The sequence below is a fragment of the Aotus nancymaae genome, unplaced genomic scaffold (assembly GCF_030222135.1).
Source record: "Aotus nancymaae isolate 86718 unplaced genomic scaffold, 86718_ANA_hifiasm-v0.15.2.pri h1tg000029l, whole genome shotgun sequence".
In the NCBI taxonomy this organism is placed as follows: Eukaryota; Metazoa; Chordata; class Mammalia; order Primates; family Aotidae; genus Aotus; species Aotus nancymaae.
Window position 1 is genome coordinate 94944306 of NW_026988442.1, and position 24636 is coordinate 94968941.

The window sequence follows — 24636 nt, forward strand, 5'->3', positions numbered from 1 at the left end:
AAGCTAAGCAGATGGCTGCCCAGAAAAAAAGACGACCAATAAAGGTACAACCACGTTCCTAAGTTCTCAGTAACAGGCTGTAGGTAGGAATATGGCATGGCAGATTCCAAGATCTTTCCTAAAGAGACGCACTTTGCTTTCATATCTCCCTTCCTCATTGCTGCCTATAAACGCTTACTGCCATCTTCCACCTCGGGGCTGTGGCTCACACGGCGGCCACAAGACGGAAGGAATCCAGGACCTGATGCAATCAAGTGTTACATTTCCCTTAGACTGCCTATCCGGGCTTCAACAAGAGCTGCGATGGTTTTTCTACTACTCATAATGGAAGTGAATTATAACATGAGTTAGTTTCCAACTTTTGCTATTGTACACCATATAGCAGTAAACATTGTACCATATATCTTTTATCTTTTTATATGTCTGTTTCATAGAAAAAAAATCTACAGGTGGAATTGCTAGGTCAAAAACTAAGAACACTTTTGGCCGGGCACCATGGCTCATGCCTGTAATCCCAGAACTTTGAGAGGCCAAGGCAGGTGAATCACAAGGTCAGGAGTTTGAGTTTGAGACCAGACTAGTCAATATGGTGAAACCCCATCTCTACTAAAAATACAAAAGTTAGCCAGGCATGCCACTCGGGAGGCTGAGGCAGGATAATCGCTTGAACCCAGGAGGCGGAGGTTGCAGTGAGCTGAGATCGTGCCATTGCACTCCAGCCTGGGCACCAAGAGTGAAACTGCATCTCAAACAAACAAACGAAAAAACTAAGAACACTTTAAACTATAGATACAGCCCAAGTTTATTCCTCAAAAGTTATGTTACCGCTGACATAAGTGAATTTCTATCTTAAAGATTCTGGGGTCAAGTTGCTAAGCCTCTTATATGTAAAAGAAAAACAAAACAAAAGAACCAACGATTAAACCCTAATTTTCTTTTTCACATGCTGGTTGTGGTAAGAAAGTTGAGCAGCTTTTCATTTGAAGAGCCTACTTTTCTTCCTTTTTTTTGTGACTTGTCTGTTCAAATGCTTTGCCTACTTTTCCATTGCAGAAGTTCTTTGTAATTATTTTAATCAATATTTATAATATTAGTTTGCCTTTAAATTATGTTTTGATTAGCTTTACATTTTTTGATACACAGTAGAGAAAATCTTTTTGCGTTCTTATCTAACATAAGGCATGCATACACATTTTTCTTCCAGAATAAATCTGAAGTCAAGCACTGAAGTTCTGTGAATAGAAACTTTTTGCTTTTACAAATTAAATTTGATTAATATCCTTTATGATCCTAAAGCAATTACAATTCACATTGCTTTCTGTAATAGAGCTTTCTTTCTGTTACGTAGGTACACATGTGCCATGGTGGTTTGCTGCACCCATCAACCCATCATCTACATTAGGTATTTCTCCTAATGCTATCCCATGAGAATTCTTTTGAGTTTCATTTTATCTTTTATCTGTCCTCTTAACTCATTGTTTTTATTAATTTTTAATTTTCTGAGAATCACATCTGTGGCTGTGTCATTGATGTTTAATTCTAATACGCGTATCTTTTCTTGTCATACTGCACTGAGAATAAAACCAAAATGGTACTGAATATTCTCAGTGAAAGTAATCATGCTTTTTCTCTTACCAACAGAAATTCTTTTAGTAATTCATCCTTAAGATGTTTAATGTAGAATTCATGTTTAATGTATAATTCTTTAAAAAATCAAAACCACAATGAGATTCCATCTCACGCCAGTTAGAATGGCGATCATTAAAAATTCAGGAAACAACAGATGCTGGAGAGGATGTGGAGAAATAGGAACACTTTTACACTGTTGGTGGGAGTGTAAATTAGTTCAACCATTGTGGAAGACAGTGTGGCGATTCCTCAAGGACCTAGAAATAGAAATTCCATTTGACCAGCAATCCCATTACCGGGTATATACCCAAAGGATTATAAATCGTTCTATTATAAAGACACAAGCACACGTATGTTCACTGCAGCACTGTTCACAATAGCAAAGACCTGGAACCAACCCAAATGGCCATCAATGATAGACTGGACAAAGAAAATGTGGCACATATACACCATGGAATACTATGCAGCCATAAAAAAGATGAGTTCATGTCCTTTGTTGGGACATGGATGAATCTGGAAATCATTCTCAGAAAACTGACACAAGAACAGAAAACCAAACATCATAGGTGGGTGTTGAACAACGAGAACACACGGACACAGGGAGGGGAACATCACATACTGGGGTCTGTTGGGGGGTGGGGGGCTGGGGAGGGACAGAGGTGGGTGGGCAGGTTGGGGAGGGATAACATTGGAAGCAATGCCTGATACAGGTGATGGGGGATGGAGGCAGCAAACCACCATGGCATGTGTGTACCTGTGCAACAATCTTGCAAGATCTGCACATGTATTCAAGAACTTAAAGTACAATAAAAAGAAAAGACCCTGTCTCAAAACAAAACAAGACAAAAACTACCCACTTCCAGCCCAGTTTAGTTTCCAGTCTCTGCAGTGATGCAGTGAAAGGCACAAACAGCTATACAGTTGCATGAGGCAGAAATCTAGAAAACGGCTTTAATTGCTCTTTCACTCCTCACATCCAAAATATTGCAACGAGACACTAATTCCACTCCATGAGTATCTCTTGGGCTCTCACCCACCTAACCCGACTATCACTGCTCTGCCAGGCCATTGTCCAGGGCTTCCCATTCCTGAATCAACTGCGTGACCTCCTTGGGGGTCTCGGGCAGGCGAGGAAGAAAGTGTTCCCTCCCCCTTCATTTTTTATTAATCACTGCGCCAGGGGTCTCCATGGCTGTGAGCCCCGGTGCTCCACAGGCTCCGGGGGACAAACTGTGACAGCCTCAAGGCAGACAACACCATAGCCATCTACAAATGCAAGGACTCGCGGGGGGCCGCGGATCCCGGAAGAGGCTGCGGGTGCACCGACCCCGTGAGCGACCAGCGCCAGGGCCGTCCTGGCAGTGCGGTCTCCCGCCGCACCGTGGAATGGGCCGCAGAAAGTGACTGCGTTGCCTGATTGGCCACTCGGAGGGCTCCGTGGCACCTGGAGGGGAGCCACACTCCCTCCTCGCCCCTTGCCCGCTTCGATGAGTCTTTTGACAACCGGAAGTAGCCAATTGATTTAAGCTGCCAGCAGCACTTGATTTGATGCCTTGGTTCAGGAGAAACTCTGGAGGACTCAAAGTTTCACAATTTGTGGCTCGGATTCGCCAGACACCCCGCAGACAGCAAAAAGGTGCTGCCACCTGGCGGGGCCAGTCGGTACGCAAGGGCGGCCTAGCGGCTGTCCCTGCAGCTGGCCAAACCACCCTGCTTGCTGGCCCACTGCTTCGATAGCCTTTGTTATTATTTAGGTAACATTATTCAGATTAGGAAATGAATGATATTAAAAATAGAGGACATGACTGACATTGAAACATTTTACTCACAGATCTCGAGAGAGCACGTGTGATGGGTTAGGGAGGCGTTGATTAGGTCAGGTGTGTGGAGCCCAGATTGAGACGGCCCAGCGGTTGCCATATGAACTTAACTGGCTGCCCAGGAAGGGAAACTGGCCCCTAGCCAGGGCCTCAAAACTGGCTCACGGCAGCATTTTTGAAACTCTAAGAATCCATGGTTTTGCAGTTTGTCCCTCCAAGCGTTCTGTCTTGGGTTGAACAGTGTCTCCCCATCAAAAAGAAAAAAAAAAATCATGTCTACCCACAACTTCAGAATATGATGTTATTTGGAAATAGAATCTTGCAGATGTAATTAAGTTACGGTGATTTGTGCTGGATTAGAGTAGGTTCTGTGTCCAGTGACCGCTCTTCTTGCAGGAGGAAGAGAGGACGCACGGATACATATGGAGAAGAAAGCCACGTGAAGGATGGAAGGATGGGGGCAGAGATCATAGCGATGTACCTACCACTCAAGGAATGTGAAGGACTGTCAGAGCCACCAGGAGCTAGGGTGAGCAGAGAAGCGTTCTTCCCTGGAGCCCTCAGAGGAAACACGGGTCTGCCAGCACCTAGATTCCAGACTTCTTTCAGAACTGTGAGAGGATAAACTACCAAGTTTGTGTTAAACTATTGTGGCAGCCTAGGAAACTGAGACAGTCATTGGTGCCAGGAAGTAGGATGCATATGGCATCTAATATACTCAGTAAGCTGTTGATGGTCAGAACAACTAGCTAATGCAGTGATGAAAATGGTCACTGCCGTCAAAACACACAGCGTTGGGATTCCGATCTCTCTGGGGCTGTTTCTCCAAGTTCAGATGAAGAGGAAGTATCCAGTCTGGCCTGGGGCATTCTAGTGGTGCGAAGCCAAAATTCTAGCGAACACTTTCAAGTTGAAAGAAAACGTCTACACCCGCAAAAAGTCACTCTTGTTCCCATACCGGGAGTCGAACCCGGGCCGCCTGGGTGAAAACCAGGAATCCTAACCGCTAGACCATATGGGAACTGCTGAAAGGTGGCGCCACAATCTCCATATATGTGACATGCATCAGCCTCACACCAGCCCCTCCCCACTATCGCCGCTGCTGCGCAGCACTGGGCTCCCGCTGTCCCTGTGGAAACCCGTGTGACTGCAGCCGCGCCAGACCCGCTGCCCGGACCCCTCCCGACTTAGCCTCGGTGGGACAAGCCGCCCTCCCCCCGCAGGCAGAACCCACTTTCCTGACGGTCTCCCTGAGAGCTGGAGTCAGGGGAGGTCAGGGCAGCGAGTCGAGGATGCTTTCCTGAAGATTTGCTGTCTTCATCAGCCCCATTTACAGAGCCGGTGGCCTCGCGCTGACAGGAGCACGGCCAGCTGAGAGCCCAGCCCCAAGCCAGGGGTGGGAGGTGCGTGCCCACCCTGGCGCCCACCCGCCACCAGCAGCGAAGGGTGTGCTCCACGGGGTCGCACCTCCTCAGGGAAGAATTTGTGGCCCCAGCAAAATTGACTTGTTTTTTCCTTACTTTGGCTTCAGAATCTCACTGACACCTGGTGGATAGCATCTTATGAAAGGCAACCTTTGGTGAGGGTTGGAGGCAGATATGTTTTTCCTGCAGTCACGGGGGTTCCATTTGAGCTCCCCCATTAGTCTTTTCCCTGGCAACTCAAGGTCAACAGGGCCAGTAAACGACTCCTCAACCCAATGACAAATGTGCCCTATGGGGATTATGTTAAAGGTTCGCGATACGAAACAGTGTACTGGTGTACTGACAGTCAGGTCCATGAAACAGAATGAAAAGCCCCAAATTACACTGGGCTTACACCGGGAGTTAGCAAAACTAAGATTCATCGACATACAGCATGTGGGTGGATGGTGGAAAAGCTGGACAGGACTCACTGGGCATTTCAACTGAAACCAGAGGTTCTTGAAATGCTGGATGTGGGAAGCAGAAAACTTCCTTTTTAAAGTTGCCTTTCTTGTTAAAAAATAAGTGTGCCAATAAATTTCCCACTCCGGCCAGCAAGATGTTAAAAAAGGGTTAAGGTGTGTGGGAAAATTGTAAAAGAATGTATGAAAGAGAGCGAGACAGGAAGTAAAACCAAAGAAATAGTGTAAAGAGAAAAGAGAAACTTTTTCTTTTAGAAACTTGGGCAGAATAACTAAGCCAAGACATGTTAAAAAAAAAAAAAAAAGGATTTAAAAAGGAAAATTATAAAGTTAAACAGGAGGGGATTGTGGGAGGTAGAAAGGGTCCTTTTTAAAATTTCCTTTCTGTGAAGCCCTATCCTATGGAGCTGTTAGACACGCCGTGCTTACAGGCACGTAGTATATTCTATGTCTTTGTACTTTAACCAAGACATCTGTGCTGGACGTGCTCTCAGGCAGGTCCCAGCTCCCCATTGCTTTCACCTGTTTAGAAAAGTTTTATGTTATCAGCCAATCGGGTTTTAGTTTAGATTGTGAGGTCTGGCTCCAGCCAATGGAGATCAGACACAGCAGTAAGGACGACCCCAAATGGGTAAGAAATAAATCTGTGTGTTTTCCCTGGTTCTTTGTACTCTGGTGGCACAATGGCTACCAGGAGTACCCTTCCTGCAGTCCAGGAAGCAAAAATTGCATTAGTGAAAGATCCCTTGTCTCAGTGCTAATTTTTCTTTGCGGCACTGAGCACCTATTTCCAACACTGGAGAATTCCCTTATTTCCTCATCAATTACAACCCCAAATCCAGAAATCATGTGACAGCTGGATACATTCAACTCTACACACACATACTGATCAAAAAACACAAGAGTTGGGTAGTGGTTAGCATGCTTTTACCATAGTTATTCATTAAGCTATTCAACTGTTTTGTGCAGTTTGATGTAGCATATTTTATTTCACAATAAAAAGTCAAAAAATTATAAGCAAAAAAATAAACTGGAAAAAAAGATTTACATCTCATATATATGAACAAAGGACTAATTCCCCACCAAACATAAACAGCTCCTAGAAATTACTGCAAAGATCAACAACCCAGTAGAAAAATGAATGAAGTTCCCAGAATAGAAAACACAAGTGGCCCTTCGATAAAATGAAGAGAGGCTCAGCCTCTTATGGTGAGACAAAGAGGCAGGATTTTAAAAACTTAGGTCTCTTCCTCTAGTTTCCCTAAAAATCTAGGCCAGGTCGTTTTCACTTTCCGGCTTAGACCCTGCCAAGGGCTGCCCATCCACTCAGGCGTTTGTATCTCTGTTGATTCCAGTCATACTGCCCTGATCTTTCGGCCGAGTATGGTTTTCTCCTCCAGGAAAGTCAATTTGGAGGACGCAGTAAACGTGAAGCGCTGCTTCCTGTCCTCCCCCGCCTCTCTTCTCACGGTGTCCTATCATCCGGCCACGAAAGCACAGCTGAGTGATCCAACGGGCAGTTCCAACTGTTGACTAACGTGCACCTGCCCATGTGAGTGTGTCGTGTGGGAACCCAGGCCTCGGAACGGTTTCAAAGTAGTGGCTTTCAAAATTATTGTTTGCCTCTTCAAACTTCACACCTAAGGAAGATGGAAACACGCAAAGCAGGGGGACGGAGGGGGCGTTAGCTGGCGTGGGGTAGGGGCAAGAGCTATTTGTGAAGGAAGACGGCCTGAGATCAAGCAGTCACAACTGAGAAGAGCTGGGCTCGCTGCCCTGCCTCTGTGCGTGCATGTCAGGCAGCACCAGGCTCGAGCTGCTTGAGTTTCTCCTGGAGCTCCCGGAGCTGGTTTCGACCCCAGTCGATGCGGTTCTGGAGGCTGGCTATGTCTGCAGCCAGCTGCAGACCTGGAGGAAAGGAAAGAAGGTCACCATGGTATCTGTGGTGTAAGACACGACCCAGGAGGATCTGGACATCCCAGGAAACTGGAAAGGCTCCAGGCCTCTCTGACCCGAACACTTGTCCAAAACATTCCAGGTTACAGCCCTGCGCTGGCTGCTCCAGAACCTCCGCAGCCTTACACCCCCTTCAGGTCTTTGCTAAAATGTCACCTCAGACTTCCTGGACCCATTGTATCACCCACCAGGAACTAAAAATTCAGAGAGTAATAGCATCTCATGCCCTCATTTCCTCCCTCCCCCCATTATTACAGCCCCTCGCTGCCCTCACCTGCTCTCCCTCCACTTCTTTTCTTTGCCCCAAGAGTGGTCCACACTCTGGTCCACCTCTGGGTGGCTTATGCCTGATGTCTCTACTGGAACAGCTGCTGCCCAGGCCTCCGGGCAGCCCTCAGTCTTCAGCCTCCTGTTCAAGTGGCAGGGCTCACCACTGCTCCAGGAAACTCTCTCTTCCTGGCCTCCAGGACACCTGCCCCCAGGTGCTGCTCCTCAGTTTCCTTGACTGGCTTCTCCCCTCCTCTCCCCCACCTCCCATCCACACTCCCCAGGCCCTCTTCCGATCTCATCCTATCTTAGCTTTAAATCAGCGTTTGTGTCAACATCTTTGAAATGTAAACAACAGTGCTATGCAGTGAGCTCCCAGATCTCTCTCCAGCCCAGGCCTCTCCAAGACTCCAGATTTATGTGCCCAAGTGCCCAAATGCCCACTCAGACTCTCCAGCAGGGCGTCAGTGGACACCACACAGACCACATCGACTCCTGCCTTCCACCACGTCTTCAGCTGCCCACAGCAGGTGAGGGTCGCTTCATTCTCCCAGGGGTTCTGGGGTGGAGACCGCTGGCTCTCCTGGACTCTCCTTTCCTTCCGTTACTCCCATCTTAGCTGTCAGTAAATTCTGGGGCTTCTACTCTTAAAACCTGTGCAGGTTCCTACCACTTACCCCCTCCTCCGGTGACTCTACCTGATTCTCACACTGGCTGCTCCCTGACCCCTGCTTCCTCCCTCTGCTCTGTGTCCCCACTCAGCACCCAAGGATTCCTGTGACCCTGTGCATCCAGTTGCACCATCCTCTGCTCAGGGCCTCCCTGTGGCTCCCAAAGTCTTCCTCAGGGCCTACATCACCTGACTACACTCTAGCCCACTGGTCGCGGCACATACCAGATCCATCTGGCTCCAAGGCTTTCATCCTGACTGGTCCCTCCATCTAGAGCACTGTTGCCCAAAGCACCCACAAAGCTTTTCCTCCACCTCCTCAGAGACCTCCCCCATCCCACTCCATTCTGTGTCTTTCGTAACAATTTTCACAGCCTGACTTACGTTAAGGGCATACTTATTTGCACATAGCCTTTCTCTGCTCCTAAACATTACATGGAAGGTGTTTGTCTCTTCTGTCCCCAGCCCTAGCCCCAGCAGCTAGCATGAACCTGAATGCAGCCAACAGCCAGTAAATGTTTTCTGGAAAAAAACAACAGGTATACAACAGAAGTCTGCAACGGAAAAAAACCTGCAAAGACTTTCAGAGACTAACCACAGCCATGCAGCAGTGTGCAAGTGCTTCCTGTGGAGAGAGGGTCTGAATCTAGCCCAGGGCCACACAGCCAAATGGCAGGGTGCACTCACCATCCCGGAAACTTGCTTGAGCCTGGCGTAGACTGTGAGGAACCAGGATTCCAAACCAGTTCAGGGGGTCCTGAGGGGCCTCAGAAGACTGTGGCTGTGGGGTCCTAGCGGGGCCCTTGCGCCTGCGCAGAGCTGAGGAAAGAAAGGCTGGAGGAGGCTGGGATGTCACTCCCTGCCTTTATCATCTTGGTGACAATGTTGAGCTTGATCTGAGCTCATGGTTCTAGATTCCGGGAAACAGCTTACCACAAAGCACAGCCCTTCCCTTTGTGAGTCAGCTGAGACTGCCCACTCTTTTCCGTGACTCCTGTGAGACCCACGGATGACCCTGTTTGCCTGTGACAAGGCCACACACTGACCTTACCCACTGTACCTCAACATGCTGATAGGCCAGTCACAGACTCTCCGACTCCCCGTTCTTTGTCTCACGAATGATTAACTGGGATTAGAAGCTCGTCCCTCTGAAACTAGGCACACAGATGAATATTATCTGTTCAGCTGAGATTTCCGTGATTGTAAAATTACCCCCAGTGTAAAGTAACGCAACTTCTCCAATTCTCCCTATAAAAGTCTAAGGCAAAACCACCCTACAGAAACATTCTGTTCTTCATCTCTGGGGCGCTCTCTTCTTCGCAAAAACCTAACCAAAATCATCACCTCAATTATTTGCATTTTGCCTTTGACACTGGGAAGGGGCTCTGCAGACGGAGGCTGGGGCTCACCTGCTTCGCCAGGCCCCACCTCCTCTGGGGTGTGGACGCCAGCTCTCACCACCTTGAACTTCTGGAGTCCCTCTTGGGCCTCGCTGAAGGACGAGAAGAGAGGATGGAACTCTGGCACCCCTGGCCTGGAGCGAGCCCGCCCACCCAGCCCCGCGTGTAAACTTCCTCACCTGGTGTGGAGGCAGACCTGGGGCTCCATGTGGGACGCATACTGCAGGGGCCCCACCGACTTGGCGCCCATCGCGTAGCGAGCCTTGGCCAGTGAGAGCCAGCCCTGCAGGGAGAGGAGAGCGGTGAGACTCAGTTTACGGCCCCGTGCCCTCCCGCCCGCCCCAGCCGCCTACCTCTTCCACCCGGGCGTTCAACACCGCTCGCTTCCCCTCCAGCTCCTCCAGGTCCCCAAGCAGCTGCAGGAGCAGCGAGTCCAGCTCCGCTCGCAGGTCACGCGCCGCCATGGCGACACATTCGAGTCTGGAGCCACTTTCTTCCGGGTCGCCCAGTCGCCGCCCCCAGTTTGTCAGGACAGCCAATTGGCACACGGGATCTTCTCTCAAGGGGCGTTCCCAGCCGGGGACCCCGACGCCGGCCGCACCGAGGCGTCCCGGTGTGCTCCTTTAAGGGCAGGCGCCCTCAGAGAAGCGTTACGGAAACAACCGAGCAACGGGTTTCTCCAGTTAGCCCCCAAGTGGATCAGCCAGCTGGACTGTCGCCTAGGGTGACACGTGGTTCTGAGTCGCTTCCGGAAGCTGCGGAATCTCAGAAGTCGGGCTACTGCTGTGGCGATGGAAGACAGGCGAAGCTGTACAGCAACCATTTTGGTTAAGGGAAGAGTAGTTTTAAAGTTAACTTGGGAAGGAGCCGGCAAGCAACCTCCAGATCAGTCGGTCTGCCGTTTTTACAGTTAATGAACTGTTTCGAGCTGCCAGTTATGATTGTTTTAGCGGTTCAGCAGCTCAGAACTGCCTTCTGCACGGGGGTGGGGGTGAAGCTGCAGGCGGACATCTTTATTGGCTGCAGTCGTAAGCCACGTGACAACATGTGTCCAGTCTATTGGTTGTCTCTTAAGCCACGTGACAACATTTGTGTCCAGTCTATTGGTTGTCACGGAGCACGTGCTGCCGGACTGGCCAATCGCCTTGCGACGCTGCCCGCCCCGCCAGCCCCGCGCTGTCGCCATCTTAACATAGGGCATTCGCGACAGCTGCAGGCACCAGTGAGGTGTCCAAGGGACTTTCTTGGTTGAGGGCGGAAGTGAGGACTATTCGCGCAGGCGGAACCCACTGATTTTCCCGGACCCACGTGGACGCGGCGCTCAAGATGGTAAGAGGATGTTTGAGGTCCTGTTTCCGAGGTCCAAGGCGCGCGAAGTGCTGGGGGTGTGGCCCTGGGGCCGCGGGGCTCGGGGCTTCCAGGGGATCCGGGGCTCGGGAGCGAGCGGTGACCTGGCCCGCCGTTCTCACAGCTGCGCCGCGAGGCCCGCCTGCGCCGCGAGTACCTGTACCGCAAGGCCCGCGAGGAGGCGCAGCGCTCGGCCCAGGAGAGGAAGGAGCGGCTGCGGCGCGCTCTCGAAGGTAGGGCGGTCGCCCCGCGGGCGTCTGCGCGGTGAAACGCCCGCAAGCGTTTGTGTTCGGATAGCCGAGCGGCTTTCCGAACGCTCGCCGGCCGTTTTCCTTGCCCGTTGGGTTCTTCTGTTGGTTTTGAGACTGTTCCTTCCGTGTGATGGTGTTAATTACTTGTCATTGACGCTGCAGTACCCGGGTTTTGCAGCTCGCCCACTGCGTACAGTGTGTCAAGTTTTTCCCAAGTTTTAAAGACTTTACCTTGTCCTGTAGAAATTGTAGCGCCCATGTGTATAGCGCTGGTGCCGCAGACTGTGCTGCGCATGCTCCCTGCGGGAGTGCGTTCGGGCGCCGTAGAGAACGGTGCTGGCCCGGAGTGCACGCCTGGAGCGCTGTCCTCTGCGGTGGGCAGCCTGCGGCTCAGGCAGGGCCCGCTGAAGCCGTGCCCTCGAAGCAGCGTGGGCATCGTGACCATAGGTTTTGCTCTCAGGCCTCTGGTCCGCCTTCATACATACAGAACAGTATGTTTCCTTTAAAAAGTATTTTTTAAGGCCAGGCGCAGTGGCTCACGCCTGTAATCCCAGCACTTAGGATCACTTGAGTCCAGGAGTTCGAGACCAGCCTGGCCAACATGGCAAAACCCTGTCTCTACAAAAATACAAAAATTAGCCGGTATAGTGGCACGTGCCTGTAATCCCATCTGCTTGGGAGGCTGAGGCAGGAGAATCGCTTGAACCTGGGAGGCGGAGGTTGCAGTGAACTTAGATTGTGCCACTGTACTCCAGCCTGGGCAACAGAGCTAGACTCTTCCTCAAAAAAAAGAAAAAAGTAATTTTTAGATTTTTGTCTGATAATTAAAACAATATAATATGTTAACAAAGTCCTCAAGTCGTGAGACTCAAGAAGTCCCAGTAACCACTGTTAATGGGTTGGTCAGTAGACAGAACATTTTGTCCCCTCTATCCCTGCTGTATCCTAGCCCAGAAAGGACTGAGGTATTTTTACTTGAAGTGTGTACAGGCTTGTAAGCTGCAGTGTATTGTATGAGCCGCGGGCTCCATGCTTATGACCCACTCAACCCTTCTCTCTTCCCCCTGCAGAAAACCGGCTGATTCCCACTGAGTTACGCCGGGAAGCTCTGGCCTTACAGGGGTCCCTGGAGTTTGATGATGGTGGCGGTGAAGGTAACTATACGGGGTAGCCCTCTCCAACACTGGGCAAGCTGGTCTCCACTCCTTCCTCAGACACGCCCGGCACTGTCCCATTGGAGGAAACTGCTCCTGGAACTGTCCCCCGTGCTCTGTGTCTGCACAGATGGCATCGCAGGGCTCTCCCTGAGTGTGCCCTGTCCCACTTACATGGTACACATGGGAGTGCCCACTGACTCCCCGCCTTGTTTGTTAATTACCTCCCTCACTGGAATGTGCAGGGCAAGACAGTGTCCCTCACACACGCTTAATTCATTGCATTATTCAGGAAACAAGAAAGGAGTCCCAAACATTATAGATACTTGTTATGAGGGAAAGGAGGTTGTCACCGTTGGCCTTAGCGGTGTGTGAACTTCGATATCAGACAGTAGCTGCTAGCCCCATGTGACTAACATAGCTTAAGTGAACTGCAGTTAAGCAAAAGATTCCGTTCCTCAGCCGTACTTGTGCTTGGCAGCCAGAGTAGTTGGAGGCCGCCTTCCTGCCCAGCGTGGGCGTGGAGCGTTCTGTTGTTGAAGGCTTCATCAGACAGCACCACCTAGGCGGCCTTGGCTGCCCCCAAGTTAGCATTTCACTCCCAAGCCTTCCCTCGTGGTCCTGACAGGCGTGACCAGCCACGTGGATGATGAATACCGATGGGCAGGAGTCGAGGATCCCAAGGTCATGATCACTACCTCCCGAGACCCCAGTTCCCGCCTCAAGATGTTTGCAAAGGTACTGTTGGGCAGGGAGTGAGGGGGGACGCCCGGGACACACAGTCCCAGTCCTGAGTGCCTACTGCCATCTGCATCCAGGAGCTGAAGCTGGTGTTCCCGGGAGCCCAGCGAATGAACCGAGGTCGACATGAAGTGGGGGCGCTGGTGCGAGCCTGCAAAGCCAACGGTGTGACCGACCTGCTGGTCGTCCACGAGCATCGAGGCACACCCGGTGAGGCCAGAGGGAGGGAGTGGGGATGGGAGAGGGCGCGGTCTGAGGGTAGATGGGGACTCTGACAGCCACTTTTCCCCTCCAGTGGGGCTCATCGTCAGCCATCTGCCCTTTGGCCCTACTGCCTACTTCACGCTGTGCAACGTGGTCATGCGGCATGACATCCCAGACCTGGGCACCATGTCGGAGGCCAAGCCCCACCTCATCACACACGGCTTCTCCTCCCGCCTGGGCAAGCGGGTAAGTCTGGGGGCCTTCGGGCCAGGGCTGCGGGCCAGGCCAGGCATTTGCCACTCCCTTTCCCTCTCTTTCCTTGTGGTCCAGGTCTCTGACATTCTCCGATACCTGTTTCCTGTGCCCAAAGATGACAGCCACCGGGTCATCACCTTCGCAAACCAGGACGACTACATATCATTCCGGTGGGTCCACGGGCCATGCCCCAGGTGTCCCCACCCTGTGTACCCTGTGCTGCTTGCCATCGACCCACAGCTGTTCCCTTCCAGGCACCATGTGTACCGGAAGACAGACCACCGCAACGTGGAGCTCACAGAGGTCGGGCCCCGCTTTGAGCTGAAGTGTGAGTTTGAGGCTGAATCCCATGTCTGGGGCTGGGAGGCGAGGCTGGCTTTGCCGGGGCTGATGGCCATCCCTGCCTGCAGTGTACATGATCCGCCTGGGCACGCTGGAGCAGGAGGCCACCGCAGACGTGGAGTGGCGCTGGCACCCGTACACCAATACCGCACGCAAGAGGGTCTTCCTGAGCGCCGACTGAGCCCACTCACCACTTAGTCAGGACGGGGACTCTCATAGACAGACCCACTGAGCTGGGATGTGGAACTGTGGCGGGTGGAGAGGTGTGAATAAACCGTCTGTGTCATGTGGCCCCGCCTCCCTTTGAGTGGTTGGGCCAAGTCTGCAGGGTAAAGCCCATGGGGTCCCTTTGGGTGGGGACGTGATGGCTGTGGGACGTTCTCTGACCTGGAGTTGATGTTGGGGTTAACCTAGTCAGAGATTTGATGCTAATGGCCCCTCAGAAGTCAGGGTCATATGAGCGCCTCAGCAGGCAGGTGCAGGTAGCAGGGCCAGCCTGTGTCACCAGCAGCCCACCAAGTTAACTCACTGAGTGGGAGCCACCGGTTTGCCAGCACGGGGGGCAGGCCACACATGGTGCTCAGCAGAATGGCTCCCCTGCCCCTGAAGGGGACATGGTGATGCTAAGGGACTGCCCATCGCGCCTCCAGCAACCCTGCGAGGAGTGGTTATTCAGAGTCACACAGGAGGGCCAGCGCAGCCCAGAGTCTCCCGCTGGCCTCGCCACACTCACTCTTCCGTGGCCCCCGTTCCCTGCATGTACTCCTGGGCCCTGGTCTTCTACAGAGTGGGTGTTGAGGCCCTGCAGGATGCACTGGGGTTTCCAGGGAGGGAGTGATGACAACCAGAAAGGGAGCCGCCGCACCAAGCAGGGAGAGGCCTGTGGAGAAGAAAGGTGGGGCAGGGTGCAGTGCAGGGACAGGGCGGTGGCCTCTGCACGCACGTCCTGGGCTGAGCGGAAGTGTGTGGCAGCAGAGGCCACCTGCATGACCCACGCAGAGGGCCCTGAGGTGGACAGTGTTCATGAGGTCCAGAACAGGAGTGGCCCAGTGGGAGAGGCGGGCAGGGAACCTCTAGGGCACGGCGTTCCAGGAGGGCTGCAACTGGGACTTTGAAGAGCCTTTGTGTGACTTCTGTCCTCACTCCCATGAATCCACTTCCTTCTGCAGGGCCTCCCACCTTGTCATCTCACTCCACCTGTAACAAATGTGCCATTAGGTTTTCTGTCAATTGTAAACATTTCAAGATACATACAAAAGTAGAATCTTATGTCCTGTGTGTGTTTCCTGTGGCTGCAGTGAGTTACCCCGGACTGTGTGGCTTAAACAACAGAAAATGATTCTCACAGTTCTGGAGGCCAAAGTCCGTGATCTAGTTGTGGGTTCGATCCACATCGTGGACTTTTGTCTTCGCGTGCGGCCTCCTCTTCCATCCGCCGGATCACCTCTGTGTGTCTCCTAACAGACTCTTCTCACTGGGTGTAGGGCCGTGGGATAATCCAGGATGAACTCTATTTCAAGATTGTGAACTTGATTACCTCTGCAAAGACCCGTTTTTCAAATGTCACATTCACAGGCCCCAAGAGTTAGTGTGGATGACCTATCTCGTGAGGTGCCCATTTGCCTCACCACCTATCCGCATAACCACCTTCAGTGGCTGGATGTGCTGTGTGCCCCTTAGTGACTCAGCTGCCAACTCAGTCATCACGTCGACAGATCACAAAAAGAGAAAGGGTGAGTAGCATACAACAGGACACTTGCAGAAAGAGACCCTGTTTACGTCACTTTTATTACAGCATATTGTTAGAATTGTTCTCCTCGATTACTGTTCGTCTCTTCCCGTGCCTCATTTATGAATTAAACTTTACCGTAGGTATTTATGTACAAAAAGAAACTGTCTATGGGGATTGCTGCTATCCACAGTTTCAGGCATCCATGGAGGGTCTCGGAACTTATCCCCCATGGATGAGGGAGGACTGTGAATATTGTATTATGGCCTCACTGTGGTTTACTTTAGAAAATCACTTTTTTAGAGACATATGCTGAAGTATTTGGGTGTGAAATATCAGCTTGGTACTTGAAAATGCTTCAGCAGATGGGGAGAAAGTAGCCGAAGCAAATACTGTCAGACTTAGGTGACTCCTACAGGAAGTTTGTTTCTATCCCTATGTGTATTTTAGAGTTTTCATAATAGGGAATTAAAAGGAGATAATTAAACAAGCATTTAATTTTTAATTTGATATTTAATATTTTTGTTTCAAATTATTTAAAATACTCAAATAAGAAGTTCCCAATGGAGACCTGCCGACCGTAATGGTGGTTGGAAGCCACTAAGTGGTGAGCCAAGGGAGGATGGAGTGTGTTCCACCCCTGCCTGTTGGAAAGTTTTAGGAGTGAGAATATATTGTTACTTAAACCAAAAAAAACATAAAAATTGAAGCACAGCACGACGTGCGTTCTGGACACCTCTGTGGCTGCAGGCAGCTGTCCGGGGGTCTTTCCTAGGGTACGTTCCTAGAAGTGGAATTTCTGATCCAAAGAGATGCACACGTCTAAGCCTTTTGAAGCACCAGAAAGTTTTTAGCATGAGACTGTTGTTCCCTCTCTCTAATTGGCAAGGAAGAAAAGTCTGAATAAGGTTGGTAAAGGTACGGAGATGAGCTTGTAATAGGCGCAGAACTTCAGAGGGAATTTTTGAGTAGCCCTAAAAGTAATCCTGTACACTAGTCCTTGATTCGGGAGACAGACTTCTAGGAATGCCCAATGGGCGCACTCTCTCGGGGGTGCAGGGGTGACTTTTTGTTTGTAGCAGCAAGAAAGAAACATCCTAGATGCCCATGGGCAGGGCTGCAACTGCAGAAATTCGGGTGCACCACAGAGCCAGGCACTGCGGCTGCTGACATAGCCTCTTGTAAAACATGGAAAAAGCTGCATATTGTACGCCAGTTGATGAGTTTGGAAAAAAGTATACACCCCTGAAACCACCACAATCTGCCATAATTTCCTCCCGCCTATTATGATGATGAGGATGATCATTCTGTGTGATTTCGTGATAAGAACACTTCACATAAAATCTATCCTCAGCAAAGCTTGAGTACAGCTAACACTATTAGTAACTGTAGTAGGCACTGTGTCGCACAGTAGGTCTCCAGGACGGACTTACTTCATATGACAGACTGTCACCAGTATCTCTTTCAGCAGTATCTCCCCGTGTTCCTCTCCCTAGCCCCTGGCAAGCACCATTCTACTCAGCTTCCAGGAGAGTGACTATTTTTGATTCCTCGTGTACGCGGCATCACGTGGTATCTGTCCTGCGTCTGCCGTATTTCTGCTAACATAAGGTCTCCCGGGTTCCTCCATGTTATTGCAAATGACAGGGTTTCTTTCTTTGTGAACAATACATATGCCACATTTTCTTACCCATCCATGCATCAGCAGACACTGAGATCGTTTCATAGTTTGGCAGTTGTGGAAAATGCCGCGGCAAACATGGGAGTATAGCTATCTCTTCAGGACAATGATTTCATCTCCTTTTTTTTTTTTTTTTTTTTTGAGACAGAGTCTCACTCTGTGTTGCTAGGCGCCAGGCTGGAGTGCAGTGGCACAATCTCGGCTCACTGCCACCTCCGCCTTCCGGGTTCAAGCAGTTCTCCTGCCTCAGTCTCCCAAGTAGCTGGGACTACACGCACCTGCCACCATACCCGGCTAATTTTTGTATCTTTAGTAGAGACGGGGTTTCACCATGTTGGCCAGGTTGGTCTCGATCTCTTGAGCTCGTGATCCGCCTGCCTCGGCCTCCCGAAGTGCTGGGATTACAGGCGTGAGCCACTGCGCCCGGCCTCATCTCCTTTTTATATGTATTCCCAGAGTGGGATTACTGCATCGAATGGTAGTTCTGTTGTTAATCTTTTGAGGAACTTCCGTACTGTTTTCCATAAAGGCTGTACTCATTTCCATTCCCACCAGCAGTTTGCTAGGGTTCCCTTTTCTCCACAGCCTTGCCAACATTTGTTACCTTTTGTTTTTTAGTAATAGCCTTCCTGCCGGGTAGGAGGCGAGCTCTCATTGCGGTTTTGATTTGCATTTCCTGACAGCGACATGGAGCGTGTTTGCATACACTGGGTCATTTGTTCTTTGCTGTTGACTTCAGTCCCTTATGTATTTTGGTTACTGCTGTGGCCTGAATGTTTGTGTTCCCTGGAAATTCATATATTGAAATCTCATTCCTAAGGAATCTCAGCAGCCCAAACTGAGGCAGATAGTAACCCTTTATCAGATACAGGGTTTGCAAACAGTTTTTCCCATTCTGTAGATGCAGCCATTGAGAAACTCCTTAAGATAGATGTTAACTAAAAGTAGCAGGCCGAGGTAGGCAGATCACGAGGTCAAGAGATCGAGACCATCCTGGCCAACATGGTGAAACCCCGTCTCTACTGAAAATACAAAAAAAATAGCTGGGCATGGTGGTGCACGCCTGTAGTCCCAGCTACTCGGGAGGCTGAGGCGGAAAAATCGCTTAAACCCAGGAGGCGGAGGTTGCAGTGAGCCAAGATTGTGCCACTGCACTCCAGCCTGGTGACACAGCAAGACTCCATCTCAAAAAAACAAACAAACCAAAAAAGTAGCATGGTGTGAAACGCCATGTGTAATGTGCTGTCAGTGTGCAGAAGAGGCAGGGAGGGCCCTGCGCTTGCGTGTATGTGCCTGATCGTCCCCGGAAGGCTGGACGCCTTGCTGGTGCACTGGGCACCCAGGGAGGAGGGAGGTTCTTTACCACAATGTTAGTGGGTGAACATTTTATCCACTTCTTGGAGAGCTGCCCTCTGAGATCTATGCCCATTTTTCTTTGGGGTGCAGGTGGACACTTGGAAGGCATTCTCATGTTAAAAAAGCATACAGAAGGCCTGGTGCAGTGGCTCACACCTGTAATCCCAGCACTTTGGGAGGTCAAGGCAGGAGGATCACTTGAGGCCAGGAATTTGAGACCAGCCTGGGCAATATAGGGAGATCTCATCTCTACAAAAAATAAAACACACACGCAAGTGCACATAGTGAAAAGTAAACCATCATCCTCCTTCCCAAACAATCCATCCCTACTCTTACTCTCCAGAGGTCATTAGTACTGACTTTTTAAAGAAGCTGACCTGATACTTTTTATTCATGGTATCCATAAATTTGTTGACTGTTAGTTATATTTTAACCTGAAAAGGATCATGTTGTGCACACCACACTGAACCTTGCATCTTAACCTTTTTTTTTTTTTTTTGAGATAGTCTTGCTTTGTCGCCAGGCACCAGGCTGGAGTGCAGTGGCGAGATCTCAGCTCACTGCAACTTCCGCCTCCTGGGCTCAAGCAATTCTCCTGCCTCAGCCTCCCAAGTAGCTGGGACTACAGGCGCCCGCCACCACGCCCAGCTAATTTTTGTATTTTTTTAGTAGAGACGGGGTTTCACCATGTTGGCCAGGATGGTCTCGATCTCTTGACCTCGTGACCCACCTGCCTCGGCCTCCCAAAGTGCTGGGATTACAGGCGTGAGCCACCACGCCCGGCTGCATCTTACCTTTTAATGACAACTGGATGCCACAGGTCACCAAGGCTATATAGTACACACGGATATGCTTCCTTCCTTGTGGCTGCATTGTTGGGTGACTTCCTGTTTTATTCCCACAAACACTGCTTCGAGGGCATCATTGAACATACTTCAGTGCATATTTATGCAAGTGTATCTGATGGATAGATTCCTACAAGTCGCATTCTGCCTTTGAAATGATGGAGGCTGGGCACAGCGGCTCACGTCTGTAATCCCCGCACTTTGGGAGGCTGAGGCAGGCAGATCACCTGAGGTCAGGAGTTCAAGACCAGCCTGGCCAACATGGTAAAACCCCGTCTCTACTAAAAGTACAAAAAAATTGGCTGGGCATGTTGGTAGGTACCTTTAATCCCAGCTACTCTGGAGGCTGAGGCAGGAGAATCACTTGAACCCCGGGAGGTGGAGATTGCAGTGAACTGAGATTGCGCTATTGCACTCCAGCCTGGGCAATAAGAGCAAGACTCCGTTTCAAAAAAAAGAAAAAAAGAAAATGATAGTAGAGGTTGTATCTCTCCATAGGCACCATCACAAGATGTGAGCACCTGCCCCCAGGTCAGCCCTGGGCATCATCAGAGGTTTTAACCTCTGACAAACGCTAGGTGCAAAATGTTTCCCCAGTTGCATTTGTGTTTCTTTTTTTTCTTTTTTCTTTTTTTTTTTTTTTTTTTTTTTGAGACGGAGTTTCGCTCTTGATACCCAGGCTGGAGTGCAATGGCGCGATCTCGGCTCACTGCAACCTCCGTCTCCTGGGTTCAGGCAATTCTCCTGCCTCAGCCTCCCTAGTAGCTGGGATTACAGGCACGCGCCACCATGCCCAGCTAATTTTTTGTATTAGTAGAGACAGGGTTTCACCATGTTGACCAGGATGGTCTCGATCTCCTGACCTCGTGATCCACCTGCCTTGGCCTCCCAAAGTGCTGGGATTACAGGCTTGAGCCACCGCGCCCGGCCCTTTTTTTTTTTTGAGACGGAGTTTCGCTCTTGTTACCCAGGCTGGAGTGCAATGGCGCGATCTCGGCTCACCGCAACCTCCGCCTCCTGGGTTCAGGCAATTCTCCTGCCTCAGCCTCCTGAGTAGCTGGGATTACAGGCACGCGCTACCATGTCCAGCTAATTTTTGTATTTTTAGTAGAGACGGGGTTTCACCATGTTGACCAGGATGGTCTCGATCTTTTGACCTCGTGATCCACCCGCCTCGGCCTCCCACAGTGCTGGGATTACAGGCGTGAGCCACCGCGCCCGGCGGAAACTGGTGTGTCTTAATAGACCTTTCATGGTCTGGATGTTGCTGATCTTAACACTGTGGTGTCATTTAACACTTTTGTGTGCTGTTGTGTTTCCTCTGAATTAATATTGAGATCTAGAGGCTCAATCAGATACACATTCACATTTTTTTAGCAGCAGTACTTGATGGGGGTGTTATGTTCTTTCGTTAGGAGTCTCGGTGCCTGTCTGAGAGTTGTTTTATGATGTCAATAGGCAGTATTATTGCTTAGCTCCATTCATTTATTAGGGGTGCAGACTTGGTGCCTGTTTCTCAAGAAATTAATATGGAAGTTTTTCGCATTATAGTTTCAAATTCACTAAAATGGTGTGTGTAAATACTTAGTGTATTTTTTTTTCTTTTTTTTTTAAGATGGTGTCTCCCTCTGTCGCCCAGGCTGCAGTGCAGTGGCACAATCTCAGCTCACTGTCACCTCTGTCTCCTGGGTTCAAGCCATTCTCCTGCCTCAGCCTCCCGAGTAGCTGGGACTACGGGCACGCACCACCATGGCCAGCTAATTTTTGTATTTTTAATAGAGACAGGGTTTCACTATGTTGTCCAGGATGGTCTTGATTTCTTGACCTAATGATCCTCCCACCTTAGCCTCCCAAAGTGCTGGGGTTACTGGTGTGAGTCACCGCGCCCGGCCTACTCAGTGTATTTAACTAGCTACCTTAGGAAATTTTCTTGTAATTCCTTACAGTTTTTCATGAAAGTTTCCAAAGCTTTGTAGCTGGTTATGGCATAAGCCAGTCAGCATTTCTGACGGGCTCCTCCCTCCTCCTTTCTCCTCGCCACCTTGCATCGCCTAGGACTTCCGAACACCCTGGTCAGCAGCAGCAGCGAGGGTGCCCCTCGTTACAGGGCTCCTTCCAGAGGTGCTTACGCACACTCATATCTCTCTGGTGTTATAATTGAGGGGCAGAAGCTGATGCAGATGGATCCATGCATCCCTTTGGTTGTCCTGGGAACTGCACTCGGCCATGATACATGGGCTGTGCGATCAGGGCCCGCAGACAGCTCTCATCCGTGCAGGACCCCAGCCAGCATCTGCTGACAATAGCATGGCCAGTTGGTCTTTTCAAACAAAGCACCGCATGCAGAGGAAGTGTGCTGAGGCCGGGCTGGCATCAGGTGTAGGAACTGCCAGCTGCGCAGGCAGCAGCCTGACCAGGCCTGTCCGTCACAGAAGTCCCTGAATGCCGTTGCTGTTGGAGCACTTGTCTGCCTGAGTTTATTTCCTCCAGGGGCACATCAGGGGCCTGCTCTGGGCAATGCAGGTACCCAGGCTCTGCCCTGGAGAGGTGGGGGAAAAGTTGGTATGAGCATTTTAAAAATGGGGAAGAGGGCTTTCCCCTCTATTCCCAATGACTTTCCCTGCTTTCTGAAGCAGAATTGCAGGGCAGTCCCGAGGGCAGCAGGTCACCCTCCACAGAGAGCTGGGGATTGTGGGGCGTGGTGGGAGGGCTGAGAAGCGGAAGGGTGGCTTTCTCCTTGGCCTGGGTTTCCCCAGCTCTGAGCTGCTGACCCTTTCCCAGGGAGGGACAGGAGGAGTCTTTGATTCAGAACACTGAAACCTGGCACACCTGAGGAGAGTTAAAGGAGACAGGAACGAAGGTGTCTCAGGGACGGGAGGGGGACGCCGCCACGAGCTCCCTCTTGCACTGAAGAGAGCGCCTTTTTCCCGTTCACTAAATGCCAGCCTTGCGGATAAGCCAACTGTACGGCTCGCCCAGCTTGAAGGTTTTTAACAGAATGAAGCAATGGGAAAATGTTTTCAAATTTCTGGCCCCCATCCCCACTTTTGTTTTAACTTAGAGGAGGGAGTAAGGAGGTGGGCGTGGCAGTCTCACAAAAGGAAGCTAGCAGTGTAATAATAATAATGGCACCGAGTGTTTACTGCAGGTCAAGGGCTGTTCTATCTACATGCTTTATGACAATGATTTCCTTAAATTCTCACGATAATGCAACAAGAAGAGAGACTCTGATCGTTCCCATCCTACAGAGGAGGGAATTGAGACAGAGAAATTAAGTGACTCGCCTAAGGTCACACTGAGTCATGGTGCCAGAAGTCTAACTGAAACGTTTTCGTTCCAGTCTTCTGCCCTTTTTTAACTAAGCAAAAAAGGAAGCTGGAGAACCATACCCTGGCGATGCCAGCAGTCTCCACGGAGTTCCCCGGAAGCCTCCAGGAGGAAGGGTTGTCTGCCAGATGTCTCCACTGTAGTTTCTTTCCCCCTGTGCAGCCTCGGCGCAGGCTGAACTCACAGCCTTGTTTGTGCGTCCCTGTGCATCTTCCGGAACCTCGTCCCATCGGCTCTGTGGAGCGGCCTGTGTGGCCACACTGACTGGTGGCAGGTGACAGACTGGCATGTGGCGCGTGGGCTTTGGCATGCTTGGGGGCTCTGCAGCAGTGCCAGCTGCTCCCGCTCTGCGAGACCGCTGCCGGCAGGGTGAACAGGAGGGCCACCCGCAGCAGCGACTCTCGTTGCAAGAACACAGCTGGCAGTCCTCCGGGAGAGGAGAGCTGGGGTGGGCCGGGGCCTCTGGAGGTTGTGGGGTCCTCCCATCCCCCACGCCCAGCCTGAGCTGAACAGAGGGCAAGCTAAGAATCTGGATGTTTAGAGAGACATCCAGAGGGATGGTCAGATGTCAGGAGGGCAGGGGGGGTAAACAACGAGGGGCGCCGGGCATGGTGGCTCACGCCTGTAATCCCAGCTTTGGGAGGCTGAGGCTGGTGGATCACCTGAGGTCAGGAGTTCAAGACCAGCTTAGCCAACACGGTGAAACCCTGTCTCTGCTAAAAATATAAAAACTGGGTGTGGTGGCAGGCGCCTGTAATCCCAGCTACTTGGAAGGCTGAGGCAGAAGAATGGCTTGAACGCGGAAGGCGGAGGCTGCAGTGAGCCAAGATGCCCATTTACCCCTCACTGCTGCCAAAGGCCAGGTACCACCCAGGCTTCGGTGGCCATTGACCTCCAATGGCATCCATGACCACCACCATCCCAGAGATACCTTTCACGACCCCTTAGTGCTCTGGTATCCACTAGCCCATAATGACCATCCTTAACAACCATGAGTGTCGAGGGGCTCAGCCTTCATAACTTCCCCAGCAAAGTCCTTTTCTGAAAGCTCACTGAGGCTTCTGTATGCTACCTCCCTGGATCTCCCTGGCCACCCACAAAACCTCAGTGATTGCACTGAGAGTCACCATCGTGAACTGAGCAGAAGCTCTCCATGACTTCCCTAACTCTTCTGACGCTTCAGTTACACCGCAAATCCCAGTGGCCCAATTCCTTTCACTTCTTGTCCCAAGTATTCACTGGCCTCCCAATGAGTGACAGCCCCCATGAACATCCAAGGGACCCCGACCGACTTCTAATGAATTCCCTATCACTACGATCAAAGATGAAGCTGATAAATGATGAACGTGGATTTCAACGTGACCCCTTCTGACCCCACAATAAATGAAACCGCCCTAGCTACTGATCTCCGACTTTGGTTTCTCCATCACTTAAGCCAAGGTCAGCAAACGACTGCCTGTAGGCCACACACACACAGACTAGAATAAGTCATGACACATGAAAATTACATGAAATTCTCGTTTCTTTGTACATAAATAAAGTTTAATCAGGACACAGCCACACGGCTTTCATGCTGCCACAGCCGAGTTAAGCAGCTGGGGCAGAGCTGGTAAAGCCAAAATCACTTCCTACCTGGCCCTTTAAGAAAGTGTGCCCTTAACGCCTGTCTGTGGTCCCAGCTACTCGGGAGGCTGAGGCAGGAGAATTGCTTGAACCCGTCTTAATTCTTCCAACCTCGGTGAGAAGGGGGCTAATCCAGGCCGGTCCTTGAAGGACC

The 24636-nt window shown here is 50.7% G+C and overlaps 2 protein-coding genes and 1 non-coding gene across 6 annotated transcripts; 1 reads left to right on the forward strand and 2 right to left on the reverse strand.

Annotated features, from left to right (window-relative positions):
* Nucleotides 1-4398: 4398 nt before the first annotated feature.
* Nucleotides 4399-4470, reverse strand: TRNAE-UUC (transfer RNA glutamic acid (anticodon UUC)). Its single transcript has one exon. It is a non-coding gene; the product is annotated as a tRNA-Glu (tRNA).
* A 1774-nt stretch (nt 4471-6244) lies between these two features.
* Nucleotides 6245-10420, reverse strand: CCDC115 (coiled-coil domain containing 115). 2 transcript variants are annotated; one of them, XR_001104535.2, is made up of 6 exons: nt 9981-10420; nt 9807-9910; nt 9637-9719; nt 8915-9046; nt 7565-8749; nt 7154-7242 (listed from the first exon to the last, which is right to left on the reverse strand). XR_001104535.2 is itself a non-coding variant. In XM_012434241.3 (5 exons), exons 1-5 carry the CDS (start codon nt 10089-10091, stop codon nt 7130-7132), a joined length of 543 nt encoding a protein of 180 aa, XP_012289664.2. In that variant the 5' UTR covers nt 10092-10331; the 3' UTR covers nt 6245-7129. The 2 variants fall into 2 exon arrangements, 1 of the variants encoding a protein (XP_012289664.2); XM_012434241.3 differs by lacking the exon at nt 7565-8749 and having other exon boundaries at nt 6245-7242; nt 9981-10331.
* On the forward strand, nt 10238-16160 carry IMP4 (IMP U3 small nucleolar ribonucleoprotein 4). 3 transcript variants are annotated; one of them, XM_012434240.3, is made up of 9 exons: nt 10262-10956; nt 11099-11207; nt 12296-12379; nt 13008-13117; nt 13198-13330; nt 13416-13570; nt 13655-13749; nt 13834-13907; nt 13990-16160. In XM_012434240.3, exons 1-9 carry the CDS (start codon nt 10954-10956, stop codon nt 14100-14102), a joined length of 876 nt encoding a protein of 291 aa, XP_012289663.1. In that variant the 5' UTR covers nt 10262-10953; the 3' UTR covers nt 14103-16160. The 3 variants fall into 3 exon arrangements, with proteins under 3 accessions (XP_064238947.1, XP_064238949.1, XP_012289663.1); XM_064382877.1 differs by having other exon boundaries at nt 10238-10956; nt 13416-13749; XM_064382879.1 differs by lacking the exon at nt 11099-11207 and having other exon boundaries at nt 10255-10956; nt 13416-13749.
* Nucleotides 16161-24636: the final 8476 nt, after the last annotated feature.